This window comes from Myzus persicae, unplaced genomic scaffold (assembly GCF_001856785.1).
Source record: "Myzus persicae strain clone G006 unplaced genomic scaffold, MPER_G0061.0, whole genome shotgun sequence".
NCBI lineage: Eukaryota > Metazoa > Arthropoda > Insecta > Hemiptera > Aphididae > Myzus > Myzus persicae.
The window spans coordinates 640,272-652,982 of NW_019100680.1; the positions used below are offsets into that span (position 1 = coordinate 640,272).

General features: G+C 30.2%; 2 protein-coding genes across 3 annotated transcripts; one reads left to right on the forward strand and one right to left on the reverse strand.

The window, feature by feature from the left end:
- Positions 1 to 242: 242 nt before the first annotated feature.
- Positions 243 to 3,615, reverse strand: LOC111040889. 2 transcript variants are annotated; one of them, XM_022324961.1, is made up of 3 exons: positions 3,073 to 3,615; positions 1,481 to 1,617; positions 243 to 1,242 (listed from the first exon to the last, which is right to left on the reverse strand). In XM_022324961.1, exons 1-3 carry the CDS (start codon positions 3,302 to 3,304, stop codon positions 283 to 285), a joined length of 1,329 nt encoding a protein of 442 aa, XP_022180653.1. In that variant the 5' UTR covers positions 3,305 to 3,615; the 3' UTR covers positions 243 to 282. The 2 variants fall into 2 exon arrangements, with proteins under 2 accessions (XP_022180653.1, XP_022180649.1); XM_022324957.1 differs by having other exon boundaries at positions 243 to 1,245; positions 3,073 to 3,612.
- Positions 3,616 to 9,277: 5,662 nt separating this feature from the next.
- Positions 9,278 to 12,702, forward strand: LOC111040800. The gene is made up of 6 exons (XM_022324826.1): positions 9,278 to 9,736; positions 10,063 to 10,272; positions 10,695 to 11,037; positions 11,199 to 11,396; positions 11,513 to 11,709; positions 12,540 to 12,702. The coding sequence occupies exons 1-6, from the start codon at positions 9,684 to 9,686 to the stop codon at positions 12,685 to 12,687; spliced, it is 1,149 nt and encodes a 382-aa protein (XP_022180518.1). The 5' UTR covers positions 9,278 to 9,683; the 3' UTR covers positions 12,688 to 12,702.
- Positions 12,703 to 12,711: the final 9 nt, after the last annotated feature.

The following is a 12,711-nucleotide window of genomic DNA, read 5'->3' on the forward strand; positions in this document are numbered from 1 at the left end:
GGTAGGTACACTTATATAAAAAAATCAATAAACTAGATTTTTCAACAATAAAAGTAATTGTAATGGATAAACAACAGGAACTACTTAGTCTGCGCATCAAAGAAAAGAAAAATATAATTTCTGCGCGAATTTTTTAAATGTTGTCACACAAAACGTAACAATGTGTAAGCAATATTATAATTCAATAACTTTAACAAACATAACACGAAAACTAAAACTGGTTAGTTCGCCAACAAATAGCACCGACCTTGGTAATTTTTCTGTTTTAAAATGTTTTTTTTTTCACTCATTGTCACTTGCTCGGCCGAATAGCCATGGCAATTTAATTTTCCTGAGTGATGACAGTATGGCAGTTTGATCAGCTGCATCTCCTCTGTCAACGTTACTTGTACCGATGTTCCGATAAACTATGTCTGACAACCCAGTCTGGCGCGATTGCATTAGTGGTGGCCGGTGCCGGGCGTCACAACACCAACGCCAAACAGACAGAGCATTCACAGTGGCCGGATTTACTGTTCCTGCCATGTTTGACAGATAGTGTCGCAGATCCTCTTCGTCTGCAGACCACCCATCGCCATTTTTGATCAGCTCCGACACCATCAAACACAAAGATTGGACATCAGCTACGGTGGCGCTACCATCCGGTATTAGCTTGGTAGCCGCACCAAACCCACCTAGTTTGTAGATGACGCGGTCACCATCCAAGACTGAGTAGATATTCTGGAGGCTGACACGATTGTGCGCGTACATCTTGCCGTCATGTAAATAATGTAGCGCACACGAAATGTGTTCCAACACCATACGGCAGTCGGCAATGTTGTTCATGCGCAGTGATGACAGGCTTGCCTGGCACTGTTCTGTTTGCATGAAATGATAACGCGTGTCCATCCAGTTGCAGAAATAAGAGACAATGTGCGGGTGTGGACCAACAGTCGCCAATACTTTAGCTGTCTCGATTGATTTATCACCTGCCAGACCAGCAGCAGCCACATGCACGGTGTAAATGATGCCCTCAAACACTGACAGACATTCAAACTGGTTACAGACGGATGACAACGACGTCAGTACTTCACCACCTTCTCTTATCATGTCAGTCGTCTGCATATCTGTGCCAGCTAACTTATAGAAGCCATATTGTCCAAGTGATCCACCACAGTCATTACAGGGATTGTGATTGTTTACTACAAAACCGCGAGCTGACAGAGAGTTGATGATAGTCTGACAAGCATCGTCTCCCGAAGTCTTCTGAAAAAAAAAGATATTTTACTAAAAAAATACCCACAAGAAAATCACACTGTCACAAATTAACTAATTATTTATAGACTTATGGCAATTTAAGTTACAACAGAAACAATTAATTTTATAAATGTAGTATATTGTACTATATTTTTAAAAAAAAAAACAAATAAAACCATTTAATATCAATTCCTCTTTAAAAAGACGGTACTGTTTGTAAGCTAATTATTTTATTATTTCTAACCTTTTCTTCCAAGACATCAGTTGGTTGAGAGTTGACGATCAAATGTTGACTAACAGGCTTATTTATGTTGACTTTTTCTTCATCATCGAATAGCAAACGTCTAGAAACGTAAATGCGTTTCATTTGTCCTATTGTTTCTGTGACATAAAAAAATAATTCATTATCATTATATTAAATATTAATTAGTAGTATATATTAGTTATTATATAATAATATACACTTATTAGTAGTTATTGCACATTACTTTCTAGCTATCAATGAAAACACTGAAATCTAATGCTAATAATGTGAAATGTGTAGATTTGTGTGAATTAACCTTATGGCTATAGCCTTTAAGACTACCAATAACTAGGTGACAATTCTTAGAAACCATAAGTATCATTCATACAATACGCTTGATAAAATAATTGCAATTATATTAGATTGTTTTATTTATTTGAGTTTTATGATAAAATAAATATTTACTCTATATTCTTAAATCATGCTAAATTATGTCAAATAATTTCCAGTCAAAGAGGTAGTACTAATAATAAACCCTAAAAATATATGAAATTACAATTTTAAGCTTTAAATTAGGTATTAAAAAAAAAAGTAAGTTAAAAAACAATTGTATTTACACATGAATGTTTTGAAAATGGTAGTTAATTGACAATAGATAGCTCAGATAAAAATTATCTGCCTGCACTTTTTCCTTGTACAATTATCATCTAGGTTCGAACACGAAATTCTATCACAATACATCAATGAAGTTTGTCCACATCTATTTACACCGGACACAATAAGAAGATCTATTTACTAATTTCAATAGCACAATGGTGGTTGACTGCTTAGAAGATTATGATACACAGATTGATTTCTCATTCACTGCATCATTTGTGTTACCAATTTCCTACTTTCAATGATGTCCTCTTTTCAAATAATATATTATTTAATATAAAAGTAGGATTTTTTGTAAGAAACCTAATATTTTGCAACTACATGCAATGGTTTTACTCCACTCAAAGTACAAGAAACTATGGCAGTAAAAAATACATTTATTATAAACTGAATACAGCAAGATAAAATACAAAATTAAATCAAAGTAAATCACTTTCAAAAATCAAATTAAATCACTCATCACTAACACACCAAATTAAGTAATCTTGTAATAAAATGATTATATTTATAGAAAATGAGTTAACTTATCAACTTCATAACACCCGAAGATTGGAACAATCAGCTGACTCCCCTCTACCCGATATTTTTATATTCCAACGCAATAGTCCAAACAAATAATTTTATTCCAAATTTCATAATAGGTATCTTCAAAGTTATATTTCATAAGGCCAATTACAAATAGAAAATGGAATATTAAGAGAGTGCCTTGGTCAACAGTAATGTTGGTTTCAAGTGCAATTTCAATCAAGGAAATACCTATGTGAATGTTATGAATTTTTTAATAAACTAATGAAATCAACAACACGAGCAATTATACTACCAAGATGTCATACAATATTCATGTAAGAGCTATTCTCGATAATCTCAAAGTGAGAGCATTATATAAATATAAAGATATTGCCGTTTTCGACTATGACAATCTGGTAGGTACATACTTTTCGATAAGGATAAGTCTTCCGATGTCGGAGACATAGACAAAATCGGCGAAGGCGGAGTGGCTGGTCGATCGGACTTTTGAGGGGCTGCGGGTTGTTGGATGCCTAGTGCACAGGACACAGCAGAGTCCGCAGCCATCAACTGGCCGCCGGGTACGTAGAATTTGTCCACGTCTGTGTCGTCTCCGCCATTGTCTTCTTTCCTCTTAATGCGCTTCACGTACTTATCCATTACGGGTGTTCACGGGCCAGATGAATCATGGACTACAGCCGCACATCGTCGGCGACGGATCGCTGTTCCTTATTAAATAATTCGAATCGTTTAGGCGAACAACCGTTATTTCTTATTATCGTTGTTAAGATTTAATAGATATTATTTAGTGTTAATATTGTTGTTTAGTGTGGTGTTATTGACGACTTATCACGCACGTGTACTAGGCATCATGATTAAATTTTTCAAAATGTTTAAATATTTTTTTATTCTGACAAATTTATAAAAATATTACTAATCAAACGAGTTTTTTTAAAATTGTTCTTTCTTTTTTATTTTATAATTACTTTTAAATTTTTTATCTAAAAATCAGATTTTTTTATCCGTTTTGGTTATGAATCGTTGTTGCCCGTTGCTGGAAGTGGCAACATGGCGCAACACGACTACATTTGGCAGACGTCTTATCACAACGGTTGTCGTGCACGACATTATGACAAACGTCTGTTGGTCTCCCACTTCCATTCTCATTTATTCGTATCGCAATTCACAAATAAGAAGCATGGGATTCTCGACTAGGTTATATGTATATGTTATATGTATATAAAAATATAAAATTATATTGAAGTACATAGTTGGTATAATATATGATACGCATTACGGAATTCAATCGTATGCCCAGACTTTAAAAAAAATATATTATTTCATTAGTTAATTGTTAGGGTTACCATATAAACCTGGAGCGCGGACACATCACAACTGTTTTATAATTAAATATTAACTACCTTATGAATAATTATTAATTTATTAAATAACCACGTTATTACTAATGAGAGGATTTGTAGGTTTTTACTTATTATATGTATTCATTACCTATTTAAGGGGCATCAAAACGAGGTTGAAAATGTGGACAAGATTTTCTTGGAAAAAAATTATTTTGTATAAATATTAAATATCTATAAAAGAGTATTTTGGAAATTATAGAATATTCAGTCTTTAAAAATTATAAAAACCGTTCAAGAACATTGTTATTAAATTGGAAATTGTTTGGTTGTATAATCTGCTTAATTCATTCAAATTTGACTCAATTTTAATAACTATTCGAAGAAAATGTGTGCAACAAAAATTTTAAAGTTAGAGCATACTATTATTATGAAGTGTGGAATATTAATGTATGGTGAGTAAATTAAAATATTATACATTTATAGAGTTAAATGTAAACTATAAACATGTACTATTATACATGATACTAAATTTCTTATTACGACAAAAGCCCAGATTTTTAAAATTTTTGACGAACAAAACAGCATAGGTTTTTTACAAGTTTGGCGTATTTTATAAGAGGACGCGACGGGCATTAGTTGGTTCCGTCTTACAACTTAAAGTGCCTAACTCGGCAAATTACGCTGAGCAGATCATGTTTAGTTTCGTCAGTTTAAAAATTAGAGTGAATACTTACTATGAAACTTGATGATAAGAACATTATTTGTATTTATAAGTGCCAGTGGGTTTCTAAGATACTTCAATTTTTTAGCAAGTTTTGCTTAGGTATATGTTTAACTATAATGTAGCATATATTAAGAATGCCTCGTTCCTCCCAACCATTCCGTGTGGTACTACGCCACCTCCACCACTCCACTTCTACCACAGATATCATAAACTGTCTAAACGAACTAGGACATAAAGTAACCAGCATCACAAATATAACACACAGTGCGAATAAATTGCCACTTCCACTATTCAACATCAGCTTAGCTCGTAACACCAATAACCGTGAAATATTCAAAATCACCAAATTATTAAACTCAATTATAAAATTCGAATACACAAAGAGACGACTTGGCCCTCCCCAATGTCATCATTGCCAAAAGTATGGACATACACGCAACTACTGCCGCCACAAACCGCGATGCGTTAAATGTGGAGCTGAACACTTCACTGATAATTGCACAAAACAACTGGAGGAACCAGCAAAATGTGCTAAATGTGGCGGAAACCACACTGCCAATTATAAAGGTTGCTAAACCTTCAAAAAAATATTAAGCCGCATCAACTCCAAAACCAAAACAACAAAAAGAGATAATCAACACACACAAACTCAAGCTGTACCACGTGTACCCCACAGAAGTGGGCATGATACGCTACGCTCAAACCCAAGAGAAAAACTCACATATGCCGAAGCCACAGCAAATACACCACCATCCGATCAACTTCTCCAAATCGTCACAAATCTCATTAACGAGCTAAAATTAATCCAAAACCCCCTCCTAGCTGCTTTAACACCCCTAATAAATAAATTTCCTCTCCTCATCACTCCCACTCCTTAATTAACACACTATCTTCCGATCATCCATACCATATTCCAATTAAATTCTAAATTCTAAATTGTATTAATTGAAATAACAAACTTGTAATAACATGCAATATGTTGAAACATTTTAATTATAATAAATAAAAAAAAAAAAAATGCTTATAACTCACTTAAAACCGAACTACCGTAAAAACCATACACGCAAACAGATAATGTTCTTACCATCAAGTTTCATAATAGGTCAATTTATTCTATTTTTTGAATTAACGAAGCTAAACGTGATTCGCTGAGCAAAAATTTGGTAGATATGTTAACCTTAAGATGGAAACAACAAAATAATGTGTGTGAAGCGTCCTCTAAAGGTATTTTAATTGGATCATTGGATGATTTCTGAAAAGAATATTATGAGCATACAAATAGTGTTGAATTAGAAATTTGCATCTTTAGAATCATATTTTAAACTTTTATGAGAACCTACAAATCCGCTCTTCAGTAATAGCTTATAGGTAACTAGTCACTACCTACCTAATAATTACATTACTTTATTTGTCGGTAAACTTGGTAATAAATAATACCGGGTCTTCACAGAGCGAGAAAACAAGACAAAATATAAACTCAACTTTTTCCAACATGGACTTATCGTTATAGACATAATCTAAATTGTTTCTATAAACAGAAACACAACGATAACAAGAATCTGCGTGGTCGCGTGGACCTGGCTTTGTAATCCGGCTATATTTTCGTTATAATAACCATACAATTACTATCGTGAACGATAAGACGGGTGACGCCCGCGGTGTCACACATGCGGATATTCATAGCGGACGTTCCGCAATATCGAAACGGGGGGCTGCATACATCGGGAAAGTAAAAGCCGGGAATACATTTAACAGGAACAATAATATATAGGTAAGTATAACCAGGAAAATTATTACACAGGAAACTGATATTCGGGAAAGATATTTTGGCGAAAATATTATTCAGGAAAATAAATTTCAGGAAATTATTCAATGGAAGGATATTACGTGGGAAAAAAAAGTTCAGGAAATATTTTTTTGGGAAAATATTTCTTAAGAAAGTACTGAACTGGAATGTTATTACATAGGAAAATAATTTTCAGGAAAGTATTTAACTGGAAAGATATAACACAAAAAAATTTAATTCAGGACAGTTTTTAACTGGAAATGTATTACACAGAAAATTAAAATTAAGGAAAATATTTCACTGGAAAGATATTACATAGGAAACTGAAATTTGGGAATTTTTTCCCAGGATTGTTCAAACATTAGGAGTAACATATAGGCAACTCTTGAGCCATGTGATAATCTTCCTTGCCCGCCGCTTGTCCTACCTATCTACTTCTCTATATTATATATTTATGTAAAACATAATTGGGCCAGTACTGGTGTGGTCTATGCCTCTATATGTTTCTAAAATAGTATGCGATCTACCTGGTAAATTTTTATATAAAACATATTATTATAATTACAACAATATTATATTAATATTTTACTTTCTGTATGGCTATGGCTGGTATATCGATATTTTATTATAAATTATAATATAACTATACTACTTTCTTACACCCTTAATGCAATTATCTAGGTATCATACCTATGATATCAGGTAAACCAAATCTGATCAAACATATATACACTAATCCACATCATTATATTTAATTTTGATTTAACTTGTTGCCATTTTCAACGGTTTTGCAATTTTTGCGATGATTGTAGATTATTGTTGACGTGATTTTCATGTGATAAATTACTAATTATTAATTCGTTTTGCATTTTTAAAATTATATTTATCAAGTTATCCGTAAAACTCACAAGTTTAGAAAAATGAAATTGCCAATTACATAATAGTTAAAAGATATTTGTGAAATTGAAAATATTTTTATGATTATTCCAAGTCCCAATGGGAATATAGCTAAAGGTTAATTTAAATATGTACTATAGAAAAAAAAATGAAGGATATACAACTACGAAACTTACTCTGAGGTTATGGCTGTAAATCAAAATGTTAGTTTAGATATAACGCCAAAATGTTTAAATTATTTTAAATATGCAATGATATTAAATTGTTTTAATTAGTGTAGACGTTGAACGTACTTTTTCATTATATTAAGTATTAAAATATTTTAAGTGACAGGTAATACATTTTACAGCTACACAATTTAGGAATAATGTAAAATAAATGCCTAATTTTACATAATAATAATTCAGTAAAATAATATATTTGAATTTTTAAATACTTTTTTAAATTTTTTATTTATTTAATACTATTTTAGAACTACGTAATTTGTTAATGTCCATCATGTTATCGAAGTAAGTAATTAACAATTATTATATATTTTATATGATTTTATTATGTAACTTTAACATATTTTTAACGCGATTAAATCCGATCAATAGTTATAAAATAATGACATAATTTAGGTATTATACAATTGCATATTAAGGATTGTAGTGATTGTATGAATGATTGTTGTCAGTGCATATTTAAAATAATTTAAACATTTTGGCGTTATATCTAAATCAACATTTTGATTCATCCAAAATTCCAAACCTACAGACTAAAATAAAAGTGGACCAGGCGCCCCTTCAATCACTACTATAATATAGGTCCACTACTACTATAATTTAAATGTTATATGATTGTGATATAATGATATTATATTGATATACGTTGTCGGGCTGTCGTATACTTTAAACGCATAAACATTAGAATATCATAGGCATTGGGCAGTCCTACGCGGGTGCAAGCTCTGTGCTGCACCTGACATTTAAATTTTCAACCGCCACATTTTTAAATAAATTAAAAATTATAAGTAGGTAAATTGAATGCAATTTATAGAATATAATATTATATATGTGTGTGTGTGTGAGCCATGAGTGTGTTATAGGTATAGGAATGTATGTGTATTCTGTATTAAATGTGTACTTAATTAAATGTGCTGAGCCAGTCAAATCCTGGGACCACCTATATAGAATATTGTATATTAGGTTAGATTAGGTAAAAGGTATAGAAAATTATGCTATTCATTTTCGATATTTTTAAATTTTTTTTACATTAAATTATTATGAAAATCATTGTATTCAATATTTATATTTGAAAACGGTAGGTACTAGGTACCCTAACCAGTAAGCTATGTTTTCGTTCAATAAATAAACGGACGGTAGTCGCCGTTCTGTAAAGGACAATTATCCCAGAGAATACTGAGAATTGATAAAATATACAGTTTGGCATTTTTATAACAGTGTAACCTAATACGTATAATAGTAAATAGGGAGACCAGCAAAAGTTTGAATGACAATACACGATAATACGATATTATTAACATTGAAGAATAATGTGCTATATATTTAGTTTCAAAGTAAAATTAATTTGAATATTAATCCTCGCAATTCGCAAGCCAAAAATGTATTATTAATTCTTTAATATCTCTAGATATAAATAGAATGAGCTAGGAATATCTTATTGAAAATTAATAAAAAAAAAAAAAAAATAGTTTCAATGTCGGGTTTTTCTGATCACTATTGTCCTGGTCGTTAACCGGGCGGCGGGCGATCACCATTCGCAGTCGTTGTCATTGTTATGTTATGTACCACCAGTACCTAATAAAAACCTATTATTTATTATTATTATTATTATTATCTATCAATTATCAACTTTTGAACAAAACCGAAAATAAATATGGTAAATTACCAAAATAGAAATATGACTATTATGTATTATGGAAATTTTAGGAATTAGTTTATACCGATTACCAATGACAGTCTATGTACCATTTTCATTGTTCATAGTTCATTAATATTGTTCACCATATTATTATGTCTATACTGCTTCGGCACTTCGTGACGATCTTATGACGCTCGAGGCAGTCAACTTGTTAAAGCTTCTTCACGGTTTGATGGCATGTATAATAGTTATAATAGTTGACATCTTCTATAGACTATAGTATTGTGTCAATTATAAATACGAGTTTTCAATTCATTTATTTTATAAATTTACTGTCGTAAATAAATTGAGTTTTGTGATATTTCCTTATTAATATTATTCAAAAGTTTAACTACACAAGTTTATACAATGAATCCAGAATTTTCCTACAAATACAATGGTGGAGAAAAAAAGGGTATTCGGTAAGTGTACATTATTATGTTTAGCTTTTAATACCTTCGTTTTACTAATTACATATTGTAATAACTTGTATTAACTTGTACATAACAATAAATGTTTTATATTTATTTAATAGTTTACCTATTTAATAGTTTTTTTAATAGCTTAAAATAATAATAATGTATTCATGAGATATTTGTTTAACTAAAGAGGCTAATAATGACAAATAAAAATAATTTTTTATTATATTATTTAATCTACATAATTTTGAATTTGTCAGTATTTTTAGTTTTAATTAGGTACCATGGCCTACATATTATACAAAATATTTTTGTATTTATATTTTCAGATATTTGGTATGTCGTGAACGGTATTGTAAAGGAACAGCCAAAAGACTTGCTAATGGCATTATTGTTAACCAAATACCACATACCCATGAGCCTAATAATCTTGAAACCGAACGGCTGGAATCAAAAAAAGAGTTTAGGTCAAAATTGATTCAAAGAGCAGTTGAAGAAACTACAAAACTTCGAATCATCTACGATGAAGAATGTTTAAGGTATTATAATATTTTATGTTTAGAACTAAACAGTGGTGTATTGTTAAATACATTTATGGGTATACGCATCTAAAAGTAGTTGAATACCTAAAGAATGTTCTAGCTCCTTTAATACATATCTTATAATACTATTTAATAATCTAATAATAATAATAACGCCTATAATACTATTTGATAATCTTTTATTACAAATGCTTACTCTTCACGTGTATGGTGTATATGTATCAACGTAAATAACTTTTAACTGGCACACTTTTGAATTAATTGTTAATTTATTTTTTATAGTTTTTAAATTTATTTACCTTATTCAACAAATATTTCTAAATATTTCAGAATTCTGTTTACAATAATTCTTATGAATAATATTTGTATTAGGTATAATTCATAAACCAAACATAATGTATGATTTATTGTCGTTTCAGATATGCTAGAGCTGCTGTACATTATTGTTGGCCAACAGCTGAAACCTCTATGCGTAAAGCTCGTAAAAAAATTATTCCCCCATTACCACCTACACTGGATGCATTAAAAGAGTACCTTGAACAACATTTGGATAGATATAAATGTTGTGGTCATTCATTCTATCAAGATTATACTATTGACAATCAAGGAAAGTATACAGTGATATTTGGTTGTATTGATCTTATCCGTAAAGTGGTTAATCAAGGCGGTGAAGAAGTGCATGCTGATGCAACTTTTAAGGTTGTACCATCTCGACCAAATTGCAGACAGTTATTTATAATGCATATCATCATTCAAAACCATGTGAGTTTTATCATAATTTAGTTACTGATATCTTTATATTAAAAAAACACTAAAAGTTGTAAAATCTTGAAATTCAAAAATTCAATAAGACCAAAATAACTTACCTACCCAAAATATTAACATTTTAAGAATACTAAAATTGTATCATTTTTATTTAACAGTCTATACCAGTGATATATGTATTGATGGAATCAAAAACTGAGACAGCATACACTCAGGTTTTGATGAAGTGTAAAGTTCTATTTCCAGAAATTAAGCCAATATGTATAATGACTGACTTTGAAATTGCATTACAGAATGCTTTCAAAATTGTATATCCAGATGCAATTCAACATGCATGTTTTTTTCACTATGTCCAGGTATTTGTTTGTTAATTTTTATTTAAAATTAATTGGCACTTAACATTTTATTTAGTCCAATTAATCAATTAGTTATCACCCATATGATTAACTTAAATATTTTGTATGTTTAATAGTGTTTGGTCAAAAATATTAGGAGTCAAGGATTAATACCCTATGTTACAAACAACGAAATGGCTCAAATATGCATTAAAATGACAGCTGCTTTAGCTTTATTACCATCTAACAAAATAGAAGAAGGTTTCCAAATAATTCGACGATACAGCAGGGACAACAATATAAATCTGACTTCCTTTTTTACTTATTTCTCTAAGTAAGTTGAAAAATATTTACAAATTAAATACCTACTTTGGTGACCGTTATGTAGTAATTAATATTACTCATAGTCTGTATAGGCATTACTAAAATTCCAAACAAATTAATAGTAGTTAGTATATTAACAACTATTTTTGAATTAATTTATTATAAACAAATTAAGAAAAAATTATTTTTGTTTTCTAATAATAATAATAAATTATTCAACACAGGTAGAATACAAAAAAAAAAAAAAAAAACAAGTAATTATATGAACTGAGCTGATTACCCCTCTCTTTAAGCATGCTTGTGGTGAGAGGGAGAGACTTCAGGTATTAGTTATACAAATAATATAATATTAACAAGATTTTTTAAAATTTATGAAAGTTAAAAATTATTACAAGAGTAAACTAAAAATAAATAAATTAAAACAGAAGAGTCATAATTAATTGTTTTATACCTAGTGGTTGGATAAGCCGATCCCCATAAAACTATACCGTAGGATAAGACAGACTGCACCAAAGCAAAATAAAAACTAAGCAAAGAAAATAGATCTAGAATAACATTTAATTCTTTAAATAATATAAAGAAAAGCTTTCTTTATTTTTTTGTAGTTAAATTGATTTGTGTTTTCTATTTTATATCCTCATCAAAGTAAATACCTAGATATTTAACATTGTTTACACAAGTTAATTTAAAACAATTCAATTTCTATTCAATAAATTACATGAACAAAGTTATTGATACTTCACCAGTTTATATTTTTTTTTTTGTATACATATACAACACCTATGTACCGATTTAAATTGATTAAATTTACACTTAACATTATAATTATATGGTTTCAAGTTATTGGATACAGACAAGAGGACCAGAAGTGTTTTCAGTTCACGGTGTTCCTCGAAGAACCAATAATAATATTGAGTCATTCCACAGCCAGCTTAAAGAAAAATTCCAAACTGTTCATCCTAATCTATGGACATTTTTAAGTGATTGATTTAAATTTAATTGTATGTACTAG

Bases quoted from the DNA above. Each gene is read 5' to 3' on its own strand.
- LOC111040800 (XM_022324826.1), top strand. From the start codon at position 9,684: ATGAATCCAGAATTTTCCTACAAATACAATGGTGGAGAAAAAAAGGGT. The intron at 10,273-10,694 runs GTATTATAATAT...TTGTCGTTTCAG, and splicing joins TACGATGAAGAATGTTTAAG to ATATGCTAGAGCTGCTGTAC. The intron at 11,038-11,198 runs GTGAGTTTTATC...TTTATTTAACAG, and splicing joins ATATCATCATTCAAAACCAT to TCTATACCAGTGATATATGT.
- LOC111040889 (XM_022324957.1), bottom strand. From the start codon at position 3,304: ATGGATAAGTACGTGAAGCGCATTAAGAGGAAAGAAGACAATGGCGGA. The intron at 1,618-3,072 runs GTATGTACCTAC...TTTATGTCACAG, and splicing joins AGACTTATCCTTATCGAAAA to AAACAATAGGACAAATGAAA. The intron at 1,246-1,480 runs GTTAGAAATAAT...TTTTTTTTTCAG, and splicing joins CTGATGTCTTGGAAGAAAAG to AAGACTTCGGGAGACGATGC.